Here is a 26,928-nt window from a genome sequence, read left to right as displayed (position 1 = left end):
TGGCCAAAAACCTTGAGGTCATCCTTGGCTCTTCCCTGTCTTCAAAATATATCCAAATATATCCTCTGTAATCACTAATCACCCTGGTCCAAGCCACCAGCATGTCCTGCCTGAACTATTCTAATAATTCTCTAACTGGTCTTGCTGCTTCTGCCCTTGACCCTGGACAATGTATATTCCACATGGCAGTGTGCCATAATCAATCTTTCAAAATGCAAGCCAGAGCTGCTCAAAACCCTCCAATGGCTTCCTAAGCCACTCAAAATTAAAGCCAGCCCACCCTAGTCTTACATGATCTGGTTCCCAGCTACCTTCGTCCTCTACTACTTTTTACCTTTCTTATTCTGTTTCAGCCTCGTAGGCTTCCTCTGCTGTTCCTCAAACACTCAAAGCACACTTCCACTTCTGGACCTTTTCATCTCATGTTCTCTCTGCCTACATTGCTCTTCAACCAGAAAGTCAGAGAGGGCTTCCCCAATTCCCTCCATTCCTAGGTCATTCTCTACCCCTTTATCCTGCCTTGTTGGTAACCATAGTATTATCGCCATCTGATGTATTACATGTTATTTGTGTACCTATCATGTGTTATCTTCCCTATTAGGAATATAAGCCCCATTTTTAAATGTCTTTGGGGGCATCTGGGTGGCTAAGTTGGGTAAGGGCATCCAACTCTTGGTTTCAGCTTGGGTCATAATCTCAGAGCCGTGAGATCAAGCCCCACATCAGGCTCCGTGCTCAGCAGGGAGTCTCCTTGAAAAATCTCTCCCTCTGCCCCTCCCCCAATTCACGCACAAGAATGCACACGTGTGCTCTCCCTCTCTCTCTCCCTCTCTCTCGGATAAATACATAAATCTTCAAACTTATTAAAAATAAATAAATAAAAAATAAAATGTCTTTGGTGTGTTTACTGTTGTATCCCTAGCACCAAGAAAGCCACCTGGCACATAGCAGGTCCCGAAAAATATTTGTTGAATGATGATGAATAAATGAAAGCAAGAATGCGGGGAGGGGCGGAACAAGATGGCAGAGGAGTAGGAGACCTGGATTTCGTCTCTTCTCAGGAATTCAGCTGGATAGGGATCAAACCATTCTGAACACCTACAAACTCAACAGGAGATCGAAGAAAGGAATAGCAACAACTCTCTCATCAGAAAAGCGACCACTTTCTGGAAGGTAGGACGTTCGGAGAAGTGAATCCGAGGCGATATTCGGGAGGATAGACGGCGGGGGAGGGGCCTCCGTCGGCCACTTCTGGCAAGTGATAGAACCACGGAGCACAAAATCGGAACTTTTAAAAGTCAGCTCCGCCGAGGGACGTCACTCTGGTGGCTCAGCGGGGGGTGGAACCCTCCGGGACAGTGCGGTCTCAGGACCCTCTGGGTCACAGAAAGACCGGGGGTGCCTGAGTGCGGCAGAGATCCCAGGTAACGGAGCAGGGAAGCCGGCTGCAGAGGCGGAGCCCAGGCGCGGGCTCTCAGCTCGGGGTGGCCATAAACCGTGATCCGCGGCACAGTCGGGCCCCTGCTCCTCCAGCAGGGACCCAACAAGCGGCAGATCCGGGGAGACTCACCTTCCTCCCCCGGGGGGAGCCGCGCAGGAGTGCACCGCAGGGATCTGCCTGGTTTGGAGACTCCACCCGGGGTCGGGGGCCAGAGATAGAAACACGCGGTCACAGGCCGGGTGAGCACAGAGTGCAGCCGGAGACCAGGGAGACGGGAGTGACTGACGACTTTTCTCTGGGGGCTCACTGAGAAGCGGCCCCGAGTTCTCGGCTCCTCCGGGGCAGAGATTGGGAGGCCACCATTTTCACTCTCCGCCTCCAAAGCTGTACGGAAAGCTCGCAGGGAACAAAAGCCCCGGAGAGCAAACCCGAGCAGATTACTTAGCCGGGAGGGGGCAAGGGCGGGGCAATTACGCCTCCGGCAGAGACATTTGGAAACCACGGCAACAGGCCCCTCCCCAGAAGATCGGCGAGAACAGCCAGCCAAGACCAAGTTTACCGATCAATGAGAACGGCAGACCTCCAGCGCTAGGGGACTACTGCACATAGAATCCATGGCTTTTTTACCATGATTCTTTAGTCTTTCAAAGTTAATTTTTTTTTAACTGTCTTTTTTTCTTTTTTTTTTTTCTTTTTTGAATTTTTCTTTTTCCCTTTTTCAACCAACATCTTATCAATCCCTTTTTTAAAAAAAATTTTTATTTTTCATTTTTGAAGTCATATTCTATCCCTTCATAGTAGTTACCTGTATTTTTGGCATATATATATATATAAGTTGTTCTCTCTTTAAAATTTTGAGATAGTTTCTTCTAGCAGATTAAAATATACCCTAAATCTCTAGTATATAGTTTTCTCTACTCCTCTGCCTGATCACATTCTCTCCCTTTTTTTTTTTAAAATCCTCTTCTTTCTTTTTTCAAACAACTTCTTATCAATTCCTTTTATAAAATTTTTTATAATTTCCATCTTTACAGTCATATTCCATCCCTTCATCATATCAACCCTTATTTTTGTACATATATAAGTTTTTCTTTCTTTAAAATTTTGGGAGGCACTTTCTTAACAGACCAAAATACACCCCAAATCTAGTGTGTGGCACTGATCTATATACCAGCCTGATCATATTTGATCACATTCTGGTTTTTCTTTGTTGTTGTTGTTTTGTTTTGTTTGTTTTTGTTTTTATCTTTATCTCTTTCTTTTTCTTTTTTCTCTCTTGCCCTTTCTTTTTCCACTGCTTCAGGTCTTTTCTGATTTGTTTAGAGTATATTTTCTGGGGACGTTGTTACTCTGCTAGCATTTTGTTCTCTCATTAATCTGTTCTCCTCTGCACAAAAGGACAAGATGGAAAAAATCACCTCAACAAAAAGAACAAGAGGTAGTACCGACTGCCAGGGACCTACTCAATACGGACATTAGTACGATGTCAGATCTAGAGTTCAGAATCATCACTTTAAAGATACTAGCCGGGCTTGAAAAAAATATGGAAGTTACTAGAGAAACCCTTTCTGGAGAAGTAAAAGAACTAAAATCTAACCAAGTAGAAATCAAAAAGGCTATTAATGAGGTGCAATCAAATATGGGGGCGCTAACTGCTAGGATAAATGAGGCAGAAGAGAGAATCAGTGATATAGAAGACCAAATGATGGAAAATAAAGAAGCTGAGAAAAAGAGAGATAAACAACTACTGGATCACGAGGGCAGAATTCGAGAGATAAGCGATACCATAAGACGAAACAACATTAGAATAATTGGGATCCCAGAAGAAGAAGAAAGAGAGAGAGGGGCAGAAGGTATAATGGAGCAAATTATAGCAGAGAACTTCCCTAATTTGGGGAAGGAAACAGGCATCAAAATCCAGGAAGCACAGAGAACCCCTCTCAAAGTCAATAAAAATAGGTCAACACCCCGACATCTAACAGTAAAACTTATGAGTCTCATAGACAAACAGAAAATCCTGAAAGCAGCTAGGGACAAGAGATATGTAACCTACAATGGTAGAAACATTAGATTGGCAACAGACCTATCCACAGAGACCTGGCAGGCCAGAAAGGACTGGCAGGATATATTCAGAGCACTAAATGAGAAAAATATGCAGCCAAGAATACTATATCCAGCTAGGCTGTCATTGAAAATTGAAGGAGAGATAAAAAGCTTCCAGGACAAACAAAAACTAAAGGAATTTGCAAACACAAAACCAGCCCTACCAGAAATCTTGAAAGGGGTCCTCTAAGCAAAGAGAGACCCTAAAAGCAACATAGACCAGAAAGGAACACAGACAATATACAGTAACAGTCACCTTACAGGCAATACAATGGCACTAAATTCCTATCTTTCAATAGTCACCCTGAATGTAAATGGGCTAAAGGCCCCAATCAAAAGACACAGGCTATCAGATTGGATTAAAAAACAAGACCCATCGATATGCTGTCCTTGGAGACTCATTTTAGAACCAAAGACACCCCCAGATTGAAAGTGAGGGGGTGGAAAACCATTTACCATGCTAACGGACACGAAAAGAAAGCTGGGGTGGCAATCCTTATCCTTATATCAGACAAATTAGATTTTAAACTAAAGACTGTAATAAGAGATGCGGAAGGACATTATATCCTACTTAAAGGGTCTATCCAACAAGAAGATCTAACAATTGTAAATATTTATGCCCCTAACATGGGAGCAGCCAATTATATAAGCCAATTAATAACAAAAGCAAAGAAACACATCGACAACAATACAATAATAGTGGAGGACTTTAACACCCCCCTCACTGAAATGGACAGATCGTCTAAGCAAAAGATCAACAAGGAAATAAAGACTTTAAATGACACACTGGACCAAATGGACTTCACAGACCTATTCAGAACATTCCATCCCAAAGCAACAGAATACACATTCTTCTCCAGTCCCCATGGAACATTCTCCAGAATAGATCACATCCTAGGTCATAAATCAGGTCTCAACCGGTACCAAAAGATTGGGATCATTCCCTGCCTATTTTCAGACCACAATGCTTTGAAACTAGAACTCAATCACAAGAGGAAAGTCGGAAAGAACTCAAATACATGGAGGCTAAAGAACATCCTACTGAAGAATGAATGGGTCAACCAGGAAATTAAAGAAGAATTAAAAAAATTCATGGAAACCAATGAAAATGAAAACACAACTGTTCAAAATCTTTGGGATGCAGCAAAGGCAGTCCTAAGAGGAAAGCATATAGCAATACAAGCCTTTCTCAAGAAACAAGAAAGGTCTCAAGTACACAACCTAACCCTACACCTAAAGGAGCTGGAGAAAGAATAGCAAATAAAGCCTAAACCCAGCAGGAGAAGAGAAATAATAAAGATCAGAGCAGAAATCAATGAAATAGAAACTAAAAGAACAGTAGAACAGATCAACGAAACTAGGAGCTGGTTCTTTGAAAGAATTAACAAGATTGATAAACCCCTGGCCAGACTTATCCAAAAGAAAAGAGAAAGGACCCAAATCAACAAAATCATGAATGAAAGAGGAGAGATCACAACCAACACCAAAGAAATACAAACAATTATAAGAACATATTATGAGCAATTCTATGCCAGCAAATTAGATAAACTGGAAGAAATAGATGCATTCCTAGAGATGTATCAACTACCAAAACTGAACCAGGAAGAAATAGAAAACCTGAACAGACCTATAACCACTAAGGAAGTTGAAGCAGTCATCAAAAATCTCCCAACAAACAAAAGCCCAGGGCCAGATGGCTTCCCAGGGGAATTCTACCAAACATTTAAAGAATTAATACCTATTCTTCTGAAACTGTTCCAAAAAACAGAAATGGAAGGAAAACTTCCAAACTCATTTTATGAGGCCAGCATTACCTTGATCCCAAAACCAGACAAAGACCCCATCAAAAAGGAGAATTACAGACCAATATCCCTGATGAACATGGATGCAAAAATTCTCACCAAAATACTAGCCAATAGGATCCAACAGTACATTAAAAGGATTATTCACCACGACCAAGTGGGATTTATCCCTGGGCTGCAAGGTTGGTTCAACATCTGCAAATCAATCAATGTGATACAATACATTAACAAAAGAAAGACCAAGAATCATATGATCCTCTCAATAGATGCAGAAAAAGCTTTTGACAAAGTACAGCATCCTTTCTTGACCAAAACTCTTCAGAGTATAGGCATAGAGGGTATATACCTCAATATCATAAAGGCCATCTATGAAAAACCCACAGTGAATATCATTCTCCATGGAGAAAAACTGAGAGCTTTCCCCGTAAGGTCAGGAACGCGGCAGGGATGTCCACTATCACCACTGCTACTCAACATAGTATTGGAAGTCCTAGCCACAGCAATCAGACAACAAAAAGAAATAAAAGGCATCCAAATCGGCAAAGAAGTCAAACTCTCACTGTTTGCAGATGATATGATACTTTATGTGGAAAACCCCAAAGACTCCACCCCAAAACTGCTAGAACCCATACAGGAATTCAGTAAAGTGGCAGGATATAAAATCAATGCACAGAAATCAGTGGCATTCCTATACACCAACAACAAGACAGAAGAAAGAGAAATTAAGGAGTCGATCCCATTTACAACTGCACCCAAAACCATAAGATACCTAGGAATAAACCTAACCAAAGAGACCAAGGATCTGTACTCAGAAAACTATAAAATACTCATGAAAGAAATTGAGGAAGACACAAAGAAATGGAAAAACGTTCCATGCTCATGGATTGGAAGAACAAATATGGTGAAGATGTCAATGCTACCTAGAGCAATCTACACATTCAATGCAATCCCCATCAAAATACCATCCACTTTTTTCAAAGAAATGGAACAAATAATCCTAAAATTTGTATGGAACCAGAAAAGACCCCGCATAGCCAGAGAAATGTTGAAAAAGAAAAGCAAAGCTGGCGGCATCACAATTCCGGACTTCCAGCTCTATTACAAAGCTGTCATCATCAAGACAGTATGGTACTGGCACAAAAACAGGCACATAGATCAGTGGAACAGAATAGAGAGCCCAGAAATGGACCCTCAACTCTATGGTCAACTAATCTTTGACAAAGCAGGAAAGAATGTCCAATGGAGAAAAGACAGTCTCTTCAACAAATGGTGTTGGGAAAATTGGATAGCCACATGCAGAAGAATGAAACTGGACCATTTCCTTACACCACACACAAAAATAGACTCCAAATGGTTGAAAGACCTCAATGTGAGACAGGAGTCCATCAACATCCTAAAGGAGAACACAGGCAGCAACCTCTTTGACCTCAGCCGAAGCAACTTCTTCCTAGAAACATCGCCAAAGGCAAGGGAAGCAAGGGCAAAAATGAACTATTGGGACTTCATCAAGATAAGAAGCTTTTGCACAGCAAAAGAAACAGTCAACAAAACCAAACGACAACCGACAACCGACAGCATGGGAGAAGATATTTGCAAATGACTTATCTCTTCAAGAATGTCATGAAAATCAAATGATATAAGGCATGTAATACACATGGCTTAATAACTATTATGCTACCAATTAATCAACAAATAGTTAATAAGCATCATTAATGAGCCAGACACTCTGCTAATAAAATTAAGAATAGCTAATTATTAAGCATTTATTCTATGGTAGGCACTATTTTTGTAATCTCATTAAATCCTTATAAAAATCACATTAAATAAGTACTATTATCATCACCATTTTACAGAAAATGAAGCTGAAGCACAAACAAGTAATTTGTGCTAACAAATGATAGAGCTCTCACTGCAGTACAAGCAAACACTATTGGCAAGGTTGCAAGCTAGAGTCTGGGTACCTTCTGTGGCCTAAGGGAACGAAGTTCATGTGACTTACTGACACCTTATTCTAACCAGTTAGGCTAATCAGTTAAGGGAGCACTGCCCAATAGAAATATAATGTGAGCCATAAGTACAACTTTTAATTTTCTAGTAGCCACATTAAAAAAAAAGCAAAATTAATTTGTTTATTTATTTTTTTAGTAATCTCCATACCCAACGTAGGGCTAGAACTCATGACTCCAGGATCAAGAGTCACATGCTCCTCCAACTGAGCCAGCCAGGCACCCCAAAATTTATTTTGATAATATATTTTAACCATATTTATCCAAAATATTATCATTTCAACATGTGATCAATATATAAAAATGTAAAGTTTTTTTAATGTTTTTCTTTTTGTAATAATTCTTCAAAATTTGGTATTTTATATTTATAGCACATCTCAGTTCAGACTAGCCACATTTAAAGTCCTCAATAACCACACATAGCTAGTGACTATCATGCTGGACAAGACAGAATTAAAACATTTTACAAATTCATGTATAATAATTAAAGATCAACACTTAATAGCTAAAAATTACATAAATACAATAAACTAATATTAAAACATCAAATGCACTATCAAAATTAGTTTTGGATTGTTTCAAAATACCTGAAACAAAATAACTTAATGCTGCATATAAGAAGGCCTAGAACCCAATTTTTTTTTTTTTTTAAAGTAGGCTCCTTGCGCAGCACAAAGCACAACACAGGGCTTGAACTCACAACCCTGAGATGAAGACCTGAGCTGAAATTAAGAGTTGGGCGCTCAACCAACTGAGCCATCCAGATGCCCCTGGAGCCCAATTTTTAATTCAATAAATTATTCAAGCTTTGGGACTTCTTTAAATATATTTTATGGTAGGTTATAATTCCTAGCTAAAGAACTTGCTATTTGATTAGAAAAACATACTAACTGAATAATGTAAATTAAGAAAAGGATATAGTCATATAGATAATCCAAAAATTACAACTGTTTAATTTTTATTTTTTTATTTTTAAATCATTGTTATTTTAATTCCAGTAATCCCAGTATAGTTAACATATAGTGTTATATCAGCTTCAGGTATGTAATATAGTGATTCAACAACTCCATTTATAACTCAGTGCACACTACAAGTGTACTCTTAATCCCCATCCCCTATTTCATCCATCCCCCAACTACCTCCCCTCTGGTAACCATCCGTTTATTCCCTATAGTTAAGAGTCTGTCTTTCTGGTTTGTCTCTCTCTCTTTTTTTTTTTTCCCTTTATTCATTTGCTTTGTTTCTTAAATTCCACATATGAATGAAATCATATATTTATCTTTCTCTGACTGGCTTATTTTGCTTAGCATTATACTCTTTAGATCCAGCCATATTGTTGCAAATGACAAGATTTCATTATTTTTTATGGCTGAATAATATTTAAAATGTATATGTATATATACATTTACACCCCACATCTTTATCCATTCATCTACCAACTGACACTTGGGCTGCTTCCATGATTTGGCTACTGTAAATAATGCTGCAATAAACAAACGTGCATATATCCCTTAGAATTAGCTTTTGTATTGTTTGGGAAAATACCCAGTAGTGTGATTACTGGATCCTAGGGTAGCTATATTTTTAATTTTTTGAGGATACAACTGAGTTTTTTAAATATTCTCACCTTGTAATTTATAGAGTGTCTCATTAAGTACTTTCACATATTTAAATTAATTTTCACAATTCTGCAAATATTTAATATAGGTATTATTCCTGTTTTTCTCATTAAAACAAAACAAACAGAAAATCTAAAGGCTAAGGTGTCTCTAGCTTCTACTTTTATTCATTCACAGTCCACACAGAAGCCATAGTTTATCACAGAAGCCACAGTTTATCTTCTAAAATGTACATCCTCAAATGGCTCCTCACTTGCTTGGAACACGGCAATGGCTTCCTATTGTAGTCGGAATAAAAGGCAAACTCGTTACCGTGGCCAACAATACCAACAGAATCCAGGCCTGCTTATCTGTCTCACCTCATCTCCTGCAGGTCCTCTCACCTCTCCCCTCTACTTCTTTGTGCCAAATCCGTTCTAGCCTCAGGATCTTTGCACTGCTTATTGCCCTACCTAGAATGTTCTTTTAGAAATCATAGCTCCATCTTGTCATTCAAGTTTTTTTTTTTTAATCTTTTTTTTTTAATTAATTAATTTATTTATTTGAGAGAGAGAGAGAGAAACAGCATGAGAGGGGATAGGGTCAGAGGGAGAAGCAAGCTCTCCGCTGAGCTGGGAGCCCAATGTGGGACTCGATCCCAGGACTCCAGGATCATGACCTGAGCCGAAGGCAGTCGCTTAACCAACTGAGCCACCCAGGCGCCCTCAAGTTTTACTTTAAATGTCACCTCCCTGAGTGGCCTTTCTCAGCGGTCTACTCTCAAGTAGCTCACTGAGCACTCTCCACCAGTCCGCTCCTTCAAAGAAATTATAACTATCTGGTATTTCTTTTCTAGTTACCATCAGTTGGCTTTTTGGTTGCCCTACTAGAAAATGTATGAGCACAAGAGCAGGGTTGTTGTCTTCTTTACTACTGTATCCCTAGGGCTTAGAACAGTATTCTAGAAATACTAAATGAGCAACTGAACCTGAATTAGAACCCTTGACTCCTAGCTTTTATCCCAGTGATCACAGTAAGGGCAAATAATCTTTCACAGAGATTACTCTTCGATTAATAGAATGTAGAAGAAGTTAATCTGTGAACATGCTGAGTAGGAGGGGAAAACCAAATCTAAATCTAAACATTTTAAATTCATTGCTTCACCAAGATTTGATAGTCATTGTTTTCTTTCCCAAAACATGCTAAATATCACTGGATTAGGCTGGTGTCAAAAACATCACTTTTAGGAGGCATCAGAAAGCAGAGGGGGAAAGAACCATGGAAAAGGGGAAATCTGACAGTCATCTCTCTGGATATGGAAGGAGGAGAGTGCCCACAAATACAAGGCCAGAGGCTAGCCCAGCATTGTTCTAGAAGGTAAACTTACCGTTTTATTTCGTAATCGAATGATATCAGACACAGAACCAGCCCCACAGTACTCCATAACAATCCACAAGTCTGTATTCTTAAAATAACTGCCATAATATTTGACTACATGAGGGCTAAAGAGAAAGCAATAATACGAATTAGTGGAACAGCCTTCAATACATGAAAATTTTTCTGCTCAAAAGATCAACTATTCATATTTAAGGTTAAAATAGACACCCTCTTGATAAAAATGTAAATAATAAATAATAATAATACTTTCTAAATAATAAATAACCAAAGTGAGAAAATGTATGGGTCCTTTAACCTGCATTTCTAGGTCTATAGATCATCCCAGGAAAAGAACTACAGCTATTCAAAAAGAAATAGTTACCATCATAGCACGTTTTAACAATGAAAACTTAGATATGATCTAAGTGTCCCACATTAAGGAGTTTATTTAAGAAATAATGATCTAGACATATAATGAAATAACCATGAATCTATGGAAAATATCATAGAAAAATATTTGATAACATGGGAAGATATCCTGCTTACAAAAAAAAAAAGAAAGAAAAAAAAGTACAGGTTACATAATTGTAAGCATGCTTAAACTCCAAAGAGAGATATGGAAGAATATGTATACAAAATAGCATTTAACAATGATTCTCTCTCCAAAGAGAAAAGTGATTTTATTTTCTTTCTATTTGCATTTTTCCAAGAAGTCACATGTACTTTGTAATAAGAAAAAAAAAATCACACTACAATCTACTATAAAGAAAAAATATTCAGGGGGCGCCTGGGTGGCTCAGTCAGTTAAGCGTCCAGCTCTTTTTGTAAAAGATTTTATTTATTTATTTGACAGAGAGAGACACAGCAAGAGAGGGAACACAGGCAGGGGGAGTGGGAGAGGGAGAAGCAGGCTTCCTGCTGAGCAGGGAGCCCGACACAGGGCTCGATCCCAGGACCCCGGGATCATTACCTGAGCCGAAGGCTGATGCATAACCAACTGAGCCACCAAGGTGCTCCAAGCGTCCAGCTCTTGATTTTGGCTCAGGTCATGATCTCAGGGTCCTGGGATCAAGCCCTATGTCGGGCTCCCCGCTCAGCAGGGAATCTGCTTGTCTCCCTGTCCCTCTGTCCCTCCCTGCTGCTCATGTGCACCTGTGCTCTCTCCCTCTTTCTCTCTGTCTCTAAAATAAATAATCTTTAAAAAATTTTTAAAAAGAAAAAATATTCAGTATCAGACCCAGAATTTTGGGTCTCAAGCTTGAAGAGAAATACCAAATGAGATTTCAGAGAAAAGTCAAACATCCTATTAAAATGAAATAATCTGCCCACTGAGAGCTACCAGCTTTAATTGGCTAGATTGTTATCAGGGCAAAATAACGTTGCATAATAACCAGAGATGCTAAAAACCTACTCTGCTTCATTAATGCTCAGAATTTCAAATGCCCCTTCACCCTTGGGAAACATGCCAATGACAAGGATAGCAGGAAACACACACAGATACAATTAATGAAGACATGGATGAATAAGTCTCTGAAGGTACAGATTACACATCTGCTCTCCCTTCCTTAAATTCCTGCAGTATTTACTGCCTTTACAAGGCAAGTAATCTCAGCTACTTACTGCTGGAACACGTCCTATATAATCTTGTATCGTCGGCCAGATTTTCCTGTACATATATATGCCTGGCCTCTCCAATTTATCTATAAGCTCCCAGAGGACAAGAACTCTGCCCTGTATTTCTCTGTACTCCTTACCATGCTTAGCACAGACTAGGCTCTTGGAAATAACTCTTCTTTACTTAGAGGTATTTGCATACTCTGTTTGAAACACAGCTCTTACGTAGCATATCAGAAGTGACAAAGTCCCTTGGGGCACCTGGGCAGCTCAGTCAGTTAAGCATCTGACACTTGATTTCGGCTAGGGTCATGATCTTGGCGTTGTGAGATTGGGCCCTATGTTGGGCTCCATGCTCAGCGGGGATTCTGCTTGAGACTCTCTCTTCCTCTCCCTCTGCCCCTCCCCCCCATGCTCACTCACTCTCTCTCTCTAAAATCAATCAATCTTTAAGAAAAAAAAAAGAAGAAGAAGTGATAAAGTCCCAATGTGCTGACTAGAAGAGCTTCCATACTGTATCTTGTAGCAGAGGAAAAGGAAAATTTCTACTTAACTCTGGTCAAGAAATATGAGGGTTTTGTCTAGTAGAGAGTAACCACAAAAGTATAAAGAATAAAAGGAAGGGAGGGAGGGAGAAGAGAAATAACTGCATTCACAAGCCTGTGAGATCTAAGGTCTCCTGGGCAAATGTCCTCGTAGGCAGCCCCACCTGCCCCAATGCTGAAGCTTTACAAATAGGAGGTACTAAGCTGATCTGCTGAGCAGAAGAGCTTCAGGAGAATGGATGCAGCCTCCGGTGCAAGACATTCTCATTCTCCTTTCAGCTCCCTAGAGCTGGCATTGCCCCTAAATTTGTGTTATCTCTCAAATTTAAACAGTAGTGGGGAAGCCTGCTCCATCACTGTGACCAACTCATGTTGTGACGGAATTTCAGGGCAAACCACGTGCTTTTCTGCGGTCGCCTAGTGGCCTGACTTCCTGCTTACAGCATTTGACAAATCTTAGTTCCTCAAAAATAAAATTAACTACCCTGAGCTTGAAGAATTCTTTTTTAAATGTAGGAAGGAACAGTAATACATAAAAAAGCATTCTCTTTTTAGATCTATCTGATATTCTATCGTTTCTAGAGCTAAACGTATTTGGATTATCTCTTCTTAGCTATCTCTGCAGAAATGTTTTCTCAATAGGAAGTAAAAGATCATTATCAGAAGGAAAAAAAAAGTCAGCACCACCACCTTCTGCCTCTCTGCCTCTTCTTCCTAGTTTTGAAAGGGGCTTACTGAAAAAAAAAAAATCTATGTAGAAATAGAAACTATAAAAGTCTAGCTACTAAAACACACATTTTTCATCAGATTTTTTCTGAAAAGAACATGCATAGTGATTCCACCTAAACTCTTTCGCAAAATCTCTTAATAAATGCATCTGTACATGTTAAACTCTAAATAATCACAGCTAATCTAAAACTATGTTCTCTCCAAAGTAACACCACATGCCTTTACCTGTCACATTGCTGCATTATAGAGATTTCTTTGATTATCTCCTGCAGGTCTGATTCCACAGGAACTTGCTTAATCGCGACAATCTGACCGGTCTCTTTGTGAATAGCTTTGTATACACTGCCATAGGACCTGTAATTGGGGGAAAGAGAACATTTATAAAGGCAAAGCAAGTCCAGAGATAAAAAGTGGTAGAACAAAAGCAACTCATGGTTCTAATTTATATCCCTAGATGCCTAATACACTTATCTACAACTGCAAAACTGAAATAGTTAAAGTACTTTGGGAAAAAACTGTTAACTTCATATTTAACCTTTATTGAATGTATTCATACAAAATAACCACTATTATAGTAGCTACCATGCACTATATGCCTGATCTCTGCTAGAAACTGCATCATTCCAATTCATCCTTACAAAAAGTAAACAACAACAACAAAGAAGAGGTCGTTATCCCTATTTTACAGGAAAACATGTAAAGGCTCAGAGGTTACAGGACTTGCCCAATGTCACAGAGATGAAAAATAAGTGGTCAGGCCAGGATGTGAATCCAGGTGTGTCTGAACACAAAGCTTATGTTCTTCCCACATCTACCTGGGCTAGAATGCTGAAATGGAGGTCTATGTGCTCTTGTGTTCACTCCAGTACCACGAGGTTCTTCTGTCCCTGCTCCTCTTATTTGCAATAAAACTTAAATTTAGAATCGAAGACCGAGGATTTGAGCCCTATCCTCATAACACATTAGCCATCATTTACATACATATTAACCTTCTCGTGCCTCAATTTTCTCACCTGTAAAATGACAATACAAACTACGAGACAGTTGTGATGGTCAAATGAGACACCACCATCACCCCACACTGATTACATTTTCAGTGGAAACCTTGATGGCTGTCAGTGAAAACACAATGAGGAAGCCGTCTTTCCTTTTTCCCAAACCCACCTATTTCTTCATACTGTCCTGGCGAAAAAAACATCCACAGAACAGCGCCACCTGATATGTTAAAGTAGCTGAGTGCTCTAGCTGCCAAAATGATGCTCCAGACTGTTTCAATGTAAAAGTTACATAAAACTAAACAAAATTATGCAGAACACATAAAAAAAATTTCCAGCCCATCAGAATCCCTTATGTTGGCAAAACTAGTATAATGATCCTTGAAAGTTACATAATTTATTCCTCCAGAGAAAGGCAACCGCTGACCATGTGTGGAAGGCCTGCCTGCCTGCTGCCCTTTCTTCCTTACGAAGCTAAACCTCTGATTCGTTGGGGTAGCGAAGGCTTGGTTCTAGGGGATAAAACATGGTGGTCCAGGCAGACAGCATTCCTATTCCTTCTGCCGGTGACCTGGTTCTAGCCAATGAAATTCGAGGGGAATTCTGCTGAAGGGATCCTGAGAGGGGCTTTCTTCCCTGATGAGAGAGAAACACACAAGAAGGCCCATTTTTACCTGCCACTTCCTTTCCTACTTTGGTTACTGTTACATAAAGCATGATGTGTGAAACTAATGCAGCCATCTTGAGATAGAGAATTACACAAATGCTAAACCATTATCAAGCCAATTAGCCATTCTGGAATCTTTCACCCCAGCTTTATTATTACTTAGTTATTAAATGTCCTTATTAGGGGGCGCCTGCGTGGCTCAGTCATTAAGCGTCTGCCTTAGGCTTGGGTCATGATCCCAGGGTCCTGGGATCAAGCCCCGCATCGGGCTCCCTGCTCAGCAGGAAGCCGGCTTCTCCCTCTCCCACTCCCCCTGCTTGTGTTCCCTCTCTCGCTGTGTCTATGTCAAATAAATAAAATCTTTAAAAAATAAAAAATTAAAAAAAATAAATGCCCTTATTGGTTAGCCATTGGTAGTTGGGTATTCTGTTACTTTCCAAAGTTATTCTTGATACACTAGGTCCCATATGTGTGAAGATGTATTTCACGTTCTCGTTGTAATCGGTTGTGCTGGATACAGAGTTCTTGGACAATAGCACCTTTTCTGCAGTTTTCCAGCTTCTACTGTTGCTGAGAAGTCGGCTATCATCGGATTACCACCTTTCACAGGTAATCTCTCTTTCGGTAGCATTCAGGATTTCCTCTTTATCCTTAACATTCTACAATTTTATTGTACCGTAACTAGGAGTTGATTCATTCGGCATTTCGTAAGCTTCTTCCACCTGAAGGCATGTTTTTCTTCAAGTCTGGAAATTCTCAGCATTGTCTTTTTCCTATCTCTTCTACTATCTCTTTCTAGAATTCCTATTGGACCCATACTGCACCTCCTCAATCCATGCTGTCCTCCAGATCTCTAACACTGTACTTCTCTGTCCTGCACTTTGTGATCAGTCTCATTTCTATCTTTCAATCCACAAATTCTTTCAGCTTGTATAGTTCACTGTTTTTCCAACTTACTGGGCTTCCAAAACTTCAATGATTGTCAAGATTCCCAACTTTAATTCTTCCTGGAACCCATCTGTTCATGTTCATAAACTGGTGTTCTTCTTTTAAGGATGTTATTCCCTCCTTTCATCTTTTTGAAAATCATAAACAAACATGTTAAATCCCTTTTGAGATTGCTCCACTATTTGTTTCCTTGGATGTGAATTCTCCCATTTGTTCTGCTCATTATCCCACGGCAGTAGATTCCTTGTATGGGTTTCCTTTATCTTGAATGATTTTCCTCTACACAATACTAACTGCCACGAGCATTTCATGACGTCATGATGGTTTCATGGTTCTCTCAGCCCGTCATCTAGACTGTACAACTTAAACTTGGTCTTGTGTTAGGAGCTGAGGGTTTCTGCCTCTCTAGATCCCATACCTCAATGCAGTCCAGGCCCAGTTCCTATTGTCAAACCAGGACCTCCATGTTTTCCCCAGGCCACGGGCAAATGATACTTTCTCGCGGTGATAAGACAAATTTATTTCAGCTTTAGTTAATAGATGGGGAGCCTTTTCCATCCCACAACTTCATGTAGGAAGCTTAACTGCCATCTCCTGACAAGGACAGGGCAAGCCTTACTCTCCTCTTACTATTACGTATCTTTTCCATCCCTGGTCCATAGCTGGCCATGTGTCCTTTCATTTAAAAATTTAATTTCCGGGGCGCCTGGATGGCTCAGTCAGTTAAGCGTCTGCCTTCAGCTCAGATCATGATCCCAGGGTCCTGGGATCTGGAATCAAGTCCCACATCCGGCTCGCTGCTCAGTGAGGAGCCTGCTTCTCCCTCTCCCTCTCTCTCTCTGCCTGCCACTCCCCCTGCTTGTGTGCTCTGTCAAATAAATAAATAAAATCTTCAAAAAAATAAATAAATAAAAATAAAAATTTTCTTTTCTTTTTTTTTTTTTTAAAGATCTTATTTATTTATTTGACAGAGAGAGACACAGCGAGAGAGGGAACACAAGCAGGGGGAGTGGGAGAGGGAGAAGCAGGCTCCCCGCAGAGCAGGGAGCCCGATGCGGGACTTGATCCCAGGACCCTGGGATCATGACCTGAGCTGAAGGCAGTCGCTTAACCAACTGAGCCACCCAGGCGCCCCAATAAAAATTAATTTTCATTCATTAGTTTTATCTACTTGAAAAAGGAAAGAGAGGTCTCTGCATATACGCACTCAGCAATCTTAACCAGAACACTATCCATGCCTCTCTATGCTATCTTGAGAGCAAGGAATGTTCCAATAACTTGTATGAACAATTAAGATTCATGATTCTACATACTGCACTTACAGTAATCTGAACAGAATTTAGAAGGCTTCAGCAATTGTGCTCACTTTTAGGCAAATCCCGTAAGACCTGATTCCCTACAACAAAAACTACAGTGACTTGATGAATTCTGACTGGCAGAGGATAAAAATGGTGGGGACCTAGGGCTTTCACACAAGCCATACAAGGCAAGGATCAATTTGGAAAAACAGAAATAATACAGTATCTGGAGCCAAATTAACTAGATACAAGTCTTAACAATACCACTCACTAGCTATGAAACCAGGGGTAAGATGTTTTTTAATTAACCTAGGACAAAAAATTTTAGTGAGTCAAGGTGTAAAACTTTATGTATAATAGAAGGAAAAAGGTGCTAGGCTCTCATGCAAAACACTTTCCAAGCATGGTCCACTTGTCCTGGTCTGGAGCGTTGGCTCTATTCTGCCACAGATCCACAGGATTTCCTCCATACACAGAACAACTGCGGCCTCCAGAGAATCCAACACAGTCCATCAGCCAGAGCTCATTTCATAAGATACAAGTCAGTGAGTGTTCACAATCTACTCATTTTCCAGAACAATTTAAGGATGGCATGGCAGTTTGTGTTTAGACAGCTAAGTGGAGTTAAAGGTCTTCCTTCAGGATTCTGTTAGTTAAATGAAGCTTGTTCAGGTTCATTCAGAAATCCAAGCATCTGTGGTATCACTTAAAAGAGCACAATGGTGATAAAACAAGGAGAAAGATCTGAAGCTTTATTTTGATTTTCTTGCTGGTTTTATCTTTGTAAGGAAATTTCCAAGTTCCTCGATGAAGACATGCATGGATCTAAAAAACAATTAAAAACAATCATAATTAGCTTAGTTTCCCCTTCCTACATTATCAGAATATATTCCTGATATATTTTGTCTGTAGTTTTCTTTTGGTGTTCCCCAAACCCAATCAACCCAAACAGCACTCCCTTCAGGAATGCCTAAATATACTGAAGATTTAAGATTTAACTTTGATTTGATGTGACAAGGTCTGAAAAATGCTTCAGTTGGTAGGCTTAAAAATAAAAGTGCCACTTACTGAGCACTCACTGTGTGACAGGCACTGCACTCAGTACTTTACCCCTATTGTCTTGGGTAATAGTTGACATAACCCAAATGAGGGTGATACGAATATCTGCACTTTATAGCTGAGGTTTCTGAAACTTCAAAATATTAAGTAATTTGCTCAAGTCCACTCATTTATTGTGACTAATAAACAGGAGAGCAAGGACTTTAATGCAGGTCTAACATCAGAGTCTATGTCCATACTGTCATAACAGACTTTTATTAAAAATGAAAGAAACAAGTTAGTTACATATTCAGTTATGCCTAACATGCTTTATCTCGTTCCAAGGATGACCTGTGCGCACTGTTAGATTAAGGGCATTAGACTCACTGCCTTGAGGAAAATAGCCAGGAGACCAAGCTAAAGCTGAAAAGGATAGGAAAGAGATGTGGAGGGACTGTCATTTTCCCATACCTTTAAGGATGCCAAGTCAACCTGCAGTCTCCAGAATGATCTTGTACTTGTCTTCTAACAGCACAGCTGGTGTCCTCTTTTAGTCCCTTCTCAGCTTGATGTCTTGCTTGATTCCGAAGAGTATTGTTCCAACTTACAAAAAGATGACTAATGTTTTTTACAAGGAGGCAATCCATGAAAACCTACGCCATGTAACCCAGGATCGGGTTTAAGATTATTCCTGACCTGTATTAGACATAAATAACACTAAACCCCAAAATAATCTAATGACATACAAGACTTGATTTCAAGGCACACACGGCACTTAAACAACAGAAATTTTTAAAAGTTGTATTTCAGGCCTTCTCTTGAACTAGAAGTACTCTCGAGAGACTAAACACACACACACCTGCTTATTAATGCGGTAACTATCACTGAATGATACACAAAAAACCACTATTACGAAATACCATTTCAGCAGCATTTTATATACACTCACAAATCTGGATTTCAAGAAGTACACTGGTTCCCGACCTGGGATTTTCAATCTCTTGGAAGTTGTAAAGGTAGTGACAGTCCTTGATTTATTTACTATATTTCACAATGCTGTACTAACTAAAATGCTGAATTCCATTTTATGGAAACAATAGCTATTGCATATTGATCAGAAACTATGAACAGCAAATAAACATGTATGACTAATAAAAACTGTTAAATTAAGTACAGACTAGTTAGGGCTCTTCCATACATAAAATCATGTAAACTATAGATTCTACAAGAGAGAAAACAATAGATGCCTTTGGTGTTGAAGAGGGCAGGCATCACTAAATCTGTCTATAATGGTGATTGGAGGAAAGAGGGGAAGGGCATCTCAAGCTGTAAATTTCCCGCCCACCCCACTCAGAGCAGTGCCATATGCAATGTTCCTCTTCCTTCTCCTTAGGTTTGTGAATTATTGACATGAAAAAGGTTCAGCTCCTGCTGGTGTTGGGGGAAGAAAAAGATTGGGACCTACTGGTCTACCTGTATTTTCTGTACACTTACCCTTCTCCAAGTTTCTCTAAGACATCAAACACTTCCTCTGGTTGTTTAGTTAAACTATCTTCATCCAACTTTTTCAGCTGCCTGTGAATGAAGAAATAAAAACATAAAATACATTTTACTTGCTAGCAACTAGACCACAAAATACATTATTTATATTACAATTAGGATCTTAGGAATTGCTCTACAAAGTCTTTACTGGTAAACAACAACAAAGGCAAGCTAAGAGACTTTTTTTTTATTATTATGTTATGTTAGTCACCATAGAGTACATCATTAGTTTTTGAGGTAGTGTTCCATGATTCATTATTTGTGTATAACACCCAGTGCTCATTACAACATGTGCCCTCCTTAATACCCACCACCGGGCTACCCCATCCTCCCATCCCGCTCCCCTCTGAGACCCTCAGGTTGTTTCCCGGAGTCATAGTCTCTCATGGTTCGTAAAAGACTTTTTTTTAAGTTTTTTATTTATTTAAGTAATCTCTACACCCACTGTGGGGCTTGAACTCATGACCCCAAGATCAAGAGTCACACACACTTCCGACTGAGCCAGCCAGGTGCCCCAGCTGGGAGACTTAAGGGCGGTCTATGGCGGTATTACATGTGTCCTGCGGCCCTCTGGTGAGCATAATCAGGACCAGAGGGTAGAGAACTACCAAGAGTCAGACTTCAGTTCAACAGGTGTAAGAAATTTTCCAAGGTGCCTGGGTGGCTCAGTCAGTTAAGTGTCTGCCTTCGGCTCAGGTCATGATCTCAGGGTTCTGGGATCAAGCCCCACATCGGGCTCCCTGCTCAGTGGGGAGTCTGCTTCTCCCTCTCCCTCTGTCCCTCCCCCTGCTTGTGCTCTCGCCGCACTCTCTCTCTCTGAAATAAAATTTAAAAAAGAAAGAAATTTCCTAACAACACAAGTTGTTCTAAAATGGTTTAGACTGCCTTAAGAAGTCCCTAGCTCCCCATCACTGGAGAACTTAAACAGAAAATGAATCATCATTTGCCTGAAATGCTAGAGTGGATTCAAGCTTTGACAGAACCTTTAAAATCCATTTATATCTTGAGATTCCATGAATTAAGATGGCATAACTATCTCTTCAGAAGAGATGTTTAATGTAAGGTTACCTATGAATTGAAACATGGTCTCAGACTGGAGGCCAAGGAAGACACAGAGACTCTTGCTCTCCCTTAGCAAGATTTTGGTAATTCAGCTAAAACACAGGAATTCTATAGGTATCACAGAAACAGAAAGTGGAAGGTATATACTTAGACATGATCAAAAGTGAAAAATAACTATGCAGCTAGGAACTTCAAACAGACTCAGACTCTCCCATGAGTGGCTGTGTACATCCAACAAGCCCCCAAAGTCAAAGATACATGTCAGCTTATAATTCCCTGATAATTCAGATTTTTCTGACTATGCTAGACACAGTAAATAACAAACCTGGGAGGTTATAAATTAACAATATTTTTTTTAAACTAAGATGTCTGAAAATTATCAATGGGCTTAAGGAAGGAGCTTGCCAAGGAATATTTGTGTGTGTGTGTGCGCGCGCGCGCGCGCATGTGTGTATATCTTCTACACAATGGTTTCCTGAAACTACAAAGGACAACAAAAAAAAAGAGAGCTCAGGAAATGGTGAAATTATGGAAGTAGTAACACTGGAGACTTTTTTGTAGAGAAAAGGTTTAAACCAGCTGGATAATACCAATTTTTACAAGAGAGGACTTGAATTACATACATACATACACACACACACATACCTTCCTGGAGGAACTAGCAAAACCAGAAGACAGAAAGAAAACTGAACACATCAAGTGTGTCCACCCATAAACACTGATCTCTAAAGGACAATCTCACATAATTCTGTAAATGTCAAAGACTACACACTAAAGAAATGGAGAAATGTTCCAAGTCAATAATTGCCACAACTTGAAAATTAACAAATGACCGTAGTGACCTTTGAAAATCAAAAGGTCCTAAACATTAAATTCCAGTGACGACATAAAAACTAACTCCAAAACAAAAAGGGCTGAAGTGAAACTCCTCTTAAACTTCAGAAGTGAAATGTCTATGAACTCAGATGTTAGAAAGAACATTGCATGAACCAGGAGGGTTTTTTGGTGAAGCGCTGAATTCATAACTGTATAAACAATGGACAATACCTCATTTCTCAAGTATAATTAAACAACTTATATAAAGGAAGATCGAATATGTTCCTTTGAAGTACTGACTTTGTGGTTTACAAAAAGCAAAACTCACTATTTCAACTACTCTGAGACCACAACATAACAAAGGAAACTGTGCCTGGCATGCGAGAAACAGCTGCAAGCCCCTGATAATCCTCCAACAGACAAACTGTATATACCTGCTCAGAGACTTCTTTCAAACAATCTACTTGGGTTTTTTGTTTGTGGCTTTTGTTTTTTTAAGATTTTTTATTTATTTATTTGAGAGAGAGGGAGCAAGCAAGCGCACAAGAGCAGGGGGAAGGAGAAGCTGACTCCCTGGGGCTGGATCCCAGGATCCTGGGATCATGACCTGAGCCAAAGGCAGATGCTTAACAGACTGAGCCACCCAGGTGCCCCAGTTTTTTGTTTGCTTTTGATCCAGGCTTAATAGATCTTTATCTCTCTGCTGCCTGATAACCCAGAGGTGGTCAATAAATATTTCCTATATGGATTAATGAATGTAACGATGGGAATCCTAAACTTTTATCAGCAATCCTTGTGAGTTTCCAGAACAGAATGCCACCCTAAAAAGGATTACCAGATTATCAACAAATAAGATTCCTTCAAAAATCTTTTGATAAGTGACTCTCAGTGATACTTTATACCCTAAGTCTTCATGGCAGAAGCACAAAACAGCCCGACTGATGATTCAGCTCTCAGTTCGGACTTCCCCAGGTCCTAGGTAGTTTCACTGCTTGCTCATAAAAGAACAGGCCTGGCCAACACAGCCTCCGTGGACCAAACACCGGCAGATGCTCCTCTCCTAAGTCAGATGGCCACGTGGACAGCCAACCATCCCAGAAATGCCCTCTACATCCTCCACCACACTATTATTATCTAATGCCAGCTCACTTGAAAAAATCATAATCTCCTACGTAAGCCATCAACTTGAATCTCTCATCACTCAGTCACACACAAATGTCAAGCTCATGAATGCAAAGAGCATTTCCTGCATTGGGATTACTATCCCTTGCTGAAAACACATGCCAACTGAATCTCTGAAAAGACACCTGTATCTCTCAAACACAAACAAGGGTATTTACGAAGTAGTTACGCACAGATTTGGCTAATTCTCAAGCCTCTTTCTCCTATCTTAGAACTCTTGTAAGGTTCATGTTATTTATGTATACCTATCCCTCTTTCCATTCAGAATTTGATATGGTTACAACAAATGTGTAAGATAAATTGATAACTTTTTTAATGATAGTAAAATTCATATGTTGCCCCTCCCCAAATTCCTATGTCGAAATACTAAGCCCCAGGACCTCAGAATGTGACTTTATTTGGAGACAGGGCCTTTAAATAGGTAATTAAGGTAAAATAAGGTCATAGAGGTGGGCCCTAACTCAACTGGTGTCCTTATAGGAGATGAGGACACAGAGAGGTACAGAGGGAAAACCATGTGAAGACATAGGAAGGAGAGAGCCACCTACACAAGCCAAGGAGAGAGGCCTCAAAGAAACAACCCTGCTGACATCCTGATCTTAGACTTCTAGCCTCCAGAAAACTGGGAGAAAATACATTTCTGTTGTTTAAATCACCCAGTCTGTGAAACTGATATGGCAATCCTAATAAATGCAAGTAATAAAGTTAATCTAATGCAGATTAAGTACTTCACTAGTTATGATGAGCAGGAAAGTACCAGTCATTCAAGAATTCAGCCCTGCAATGCTCTTCTCTTGCACATTTAATAAATTTCTTAAAATCCAAAAGGTGCAGGAATAAGCTGGACCAAAAAGCAAAAAGGTTTACGCTTTTGCCCAAGATTATGTAACACAAGGCAAGGTAGAAACAAAACTCAGATTCCTAATCCTCTTTTCAATTAAACCAAGGCCTCGGAGAAACAACGAATATATTTCAGAAAGAAATATAACCAGTGTACGTTTATAACTGGATCTCTATGGTGCTGTAGCAAATACTTGCTAACATACACAGGCCCTGTGAAACAGGGGTACTTCCAGAGCGGCATCAGAGGAAGCAGTTAAGAGCATGGACTTTGGACCAGACCACCTGGTTTAAAAGCCTAGCTCTGCCACTTACTAACAGTGGAACCTCCCGCAATCACTTAAAACTCTTTGTGCCTCAGTTTTATCACCTGCAAAATAGAGATATAAAAGTAACCACCTCATAGGATTGTTGTGAGGATTGAAAGAGTCATAATAAGCTGAACCACACGAAATTACCATTTTTATAGACCAATTACATGTGGTTCACCAGGAGACAGGGAAAGCACTGAGAACGGTCCCTGGCACCCAGTAAGTGCCGTACGTGTAAGAATCATTATCATTTCCGTCTCAGCACACTACAGTAGGGTGAATTATGAGTCCATCCCAACCAGCTATTTGCCTTCTGCAATGTTTGTGTACTTCAAACAAACCCCAAGTGTGCAGCCCAGGCTGCCAATCCCTTCCCTTCACCTCTCCTTTGCCCCACACTCCCACACACTGAACACTTCCTACTTTAGTGCTCATTCTGCTGCAGGAAGTCAGAGGTCTCTGTGAAATAGAAGCTAACTACACTGCACCTCAGAGAAGCATGATTCCCTTGATCTCTGCTCTCTATTTTTCTCCAGATGTGGCAGAGTGACACAAGACCCTGGTGTCCACAGAGCAAATCAATGATATAACTAAAACCAACGCAGGAGTTCAGACTTTCTAGGATCAGCCACCTCCCCGATCTCGACTTAAAACAATTCCAGGTAGCAGCAGGATCTGGAGCTGATGCAAAACAATAGAGCCCTGAAACGGGCCCAGTCTGGTCAGGTCGTGACCCAGACCCTACAGCAAAGAAGGAAACACATAGGACTGTGTCTCAACTCTTCTGGGCCTCCATTTGCCCTTCTTCAAAATATCTTATTTCCTTATCCACCCCCCAATGTCAGGTTTGAAAAGCTGAAGAGGATGTAAGGAAAACTAGGAAGGCAGGGGGGCATCAGGAATGAAAGATGTCATCCTCATTCTAGAGTGGGGACACTACCTGGAAAATCTTCCTAAATGCTTATCCTGCACGAAGCCCTCCCTTGCGGGACCTTCAACCTTTCTCGGCACGCCTCCAGCCTTAGGCGCAGAGCTTTTCCCCTCAACAGATCCTTCCCACTGCACCCCTCAAGTGGGACCCCCCTCCCTTAGAAAGTCCACCCAGCCTTCCTCTGCTTGTTCCTGACCCATATCTTAGACGCCTCTAGGTTCTCATCCTGCTTCAGCATGCCAATGAATCGTTCCTAGCATGGCATCCCCCCAGGCGCCCCCGCCCTCAGCAGGTGCTCTCCCTAACTTGTCCCCACGTCCCTCAGCAGCTGCTCCCTTCAGCAGTGCCCCCTTCCACCAGGATGTCCCCCCGCAGCAAGTGCTCTCCCCAACCAGCCCCACGTTTATCCCCCTGGGCGCATGCTCCCCTCTGCCGGACCCCCTCCCGGCGGAGATTCCCCCACTCAGCAGGTGCCAGGATCGCCTCGCCCCGCAGGTCCATCCCTCCGGGGGCGCACCCGGTGCCTCTCCTCCGCCAGTTCCCGCCTTTCCCTCTCCCCACCCCCTGCCCCTCAGCCAGCGGCCCCTCACCGGCGCGGCGGGTTCCTCAGCTGCACCGTCTCCATGGCGCTGCCGGCAGCCGCCCAGACCCGCTCACTGCTCCATCCGCCCCCGGGACCTCCCCGAGCCCGCCCCGCAGACCCTCCCACACTTCCGCTTTCCGCCCCCACCGGAAGCGGCGCGCAGCGCGCGAGCGGGGCGGGGCGGCGAGGACCGGGGCCGGACCACGTGGTGCGGAGCCTGAGTCACGTGGCGCGCGGGGCGCGGCCGCGGAGCCCGGAGCGTCCTCGTCCGGCTCCAGTCCGTCGGCGACGCCGTCTCCGTGTGGCGCGGTTCGCCCGGGACACTGGGACTCGGGCCGGGAACCGTCTCCGCTTCGGCCTGGCCCTCATTCCTCGGACTGAGATACTGAGGGTTCTTGCGAAGCGCCGTCGGTTCTTAACCGGCCAAGTTCTACGCGATTTCTGGAAAGCGCTGCTCCACGGACTCCTGGAGGTATTTGTGGGTTCCTGCCGCTCCTAGCCGGTTGGATTCTTGTTCCAGACGGAGGCCGGACCGCCCTTGGACGTCACAGAGCATCAGGCTGCAAATTGCTCACCCTCTTTTCTTTTTTTTTAATTTTTTTATTTTTTTTAAAGATTTTATTTATTTATTTGACAGAGAAAGACACAGCGAGGAGGGAACACAAGCAGGGGGAGTGGGAGAGGGAGAAGCAGACTCCCCGCCGAGCAGGGAGCCCGATGCGGGACTCGATCCCGGGACTCCAGGATCATGACCTGAGCCAAAGGCAGTCGCTTAACCAACTGAGCCACCCAGGCGCCCCGCTCACCCTCTTTTCTTAAGGGCCTCTCACCTTTGAGTTAGTTTGCGGACATAAGGATAGCTAGCTAATCGTGATTAAGCTCTTGCCAGGTGCTTACTTACTTATATTATCTCATTTAATCCTCTTAGGAAATCTGTAACGTTATCCCCAATTTTATGTATTATTTGTCCTGCTTTTCCCAAAGGTATGCCATCCATGAAATTGACACCTGAGCAGCCACCTTTCAGGGCCACCCAGATATGGCACCCCATGTGCTAAAATAGGGGTAACCGATCCGTTCCCCTTATACAGGAGAAACACATTTACAGAGAATATGTGCCAGGCACAATCCTAGGCTGTCTCTTTTTTTTTTTTTTTTTTAAAGATTTTATTTATTTATCTGAGAGAATGGGAGACAGAGAGCATGAGAGGGGAAGGGTCAGAGGGAGAAGCAGACCCCCCGCCGAACAGGGAGCCCGATGCGGGACTCGATCCTGGGACTCCAGAATCATGACCTGAGCTGAAGGCAGTCGCTTAACCAACTGAGCCACCCAGGCGCCCCAATCCTAGGCTGTCTCTTAATCCTCAAACAATCCTATGAAGTAGAAGTTATTATCCCCATTTTACAGGTGAGGAAGCTGAGACTCACATAGACACAGCTAGTGATAGAAAAGTTTTTAACTCAAGATGGGCTGGACTCCACAGAATGCATGTTTTGTTT

General features: G+C 41.4%; 1 protein-coding gene across 1 annotated transcript in view; it reads right to left on the bottom strand.

Annotated features, from left to right (window-relative positions):
- Positions 1-25,470, bottom strand: part of STK4 (serine/threonine kinase 4) — a 97,751-nt gene extending 72,281 nt beyond the window's left edge. Inside the window, exons 1-4 of the mRNA XM_035006395.1 lie at positions 25,436-25,470; positions 19,656-19,736; positions 13,441-13,569; positions 10,338-10,452 (exon numbers count right to left, since the gene is read on the bottom strand). Of these exons, the coding sequence (XP_034862286.1) occupies positions 10,338-10,452; positions 13,441-13,569; positions 19,656-19,736; positions 25,436-25,470 (360 nt within the window). The remainder of the gene's footprint in view (positions 1-10,337; positions 10,453-13,440; positions 13,570-19,655; positions 19,737-25,435) is intronic.
- Positions 25,471-26,928: the final 1,458 nt, after the last annotated feature.

This window comes from Mirounga leonina, unplaced genomic scaffold (genome assembly GCF_011800145.1).
Source record: "Mirounga leonina isolate KUSES-001 unplaced genomic scaffold, KU_Mleo_1.0 Mir_150, whole genome shotgun sequence".
NCBI lineage: Eukaryota > Metazoa > Chordata > Mammalia > Carnivora > Phocidae > Mirounga > Mirounga leonina.
This window is presented reverse-complemented; position numbering and strand designations above follow the sequence as displayed.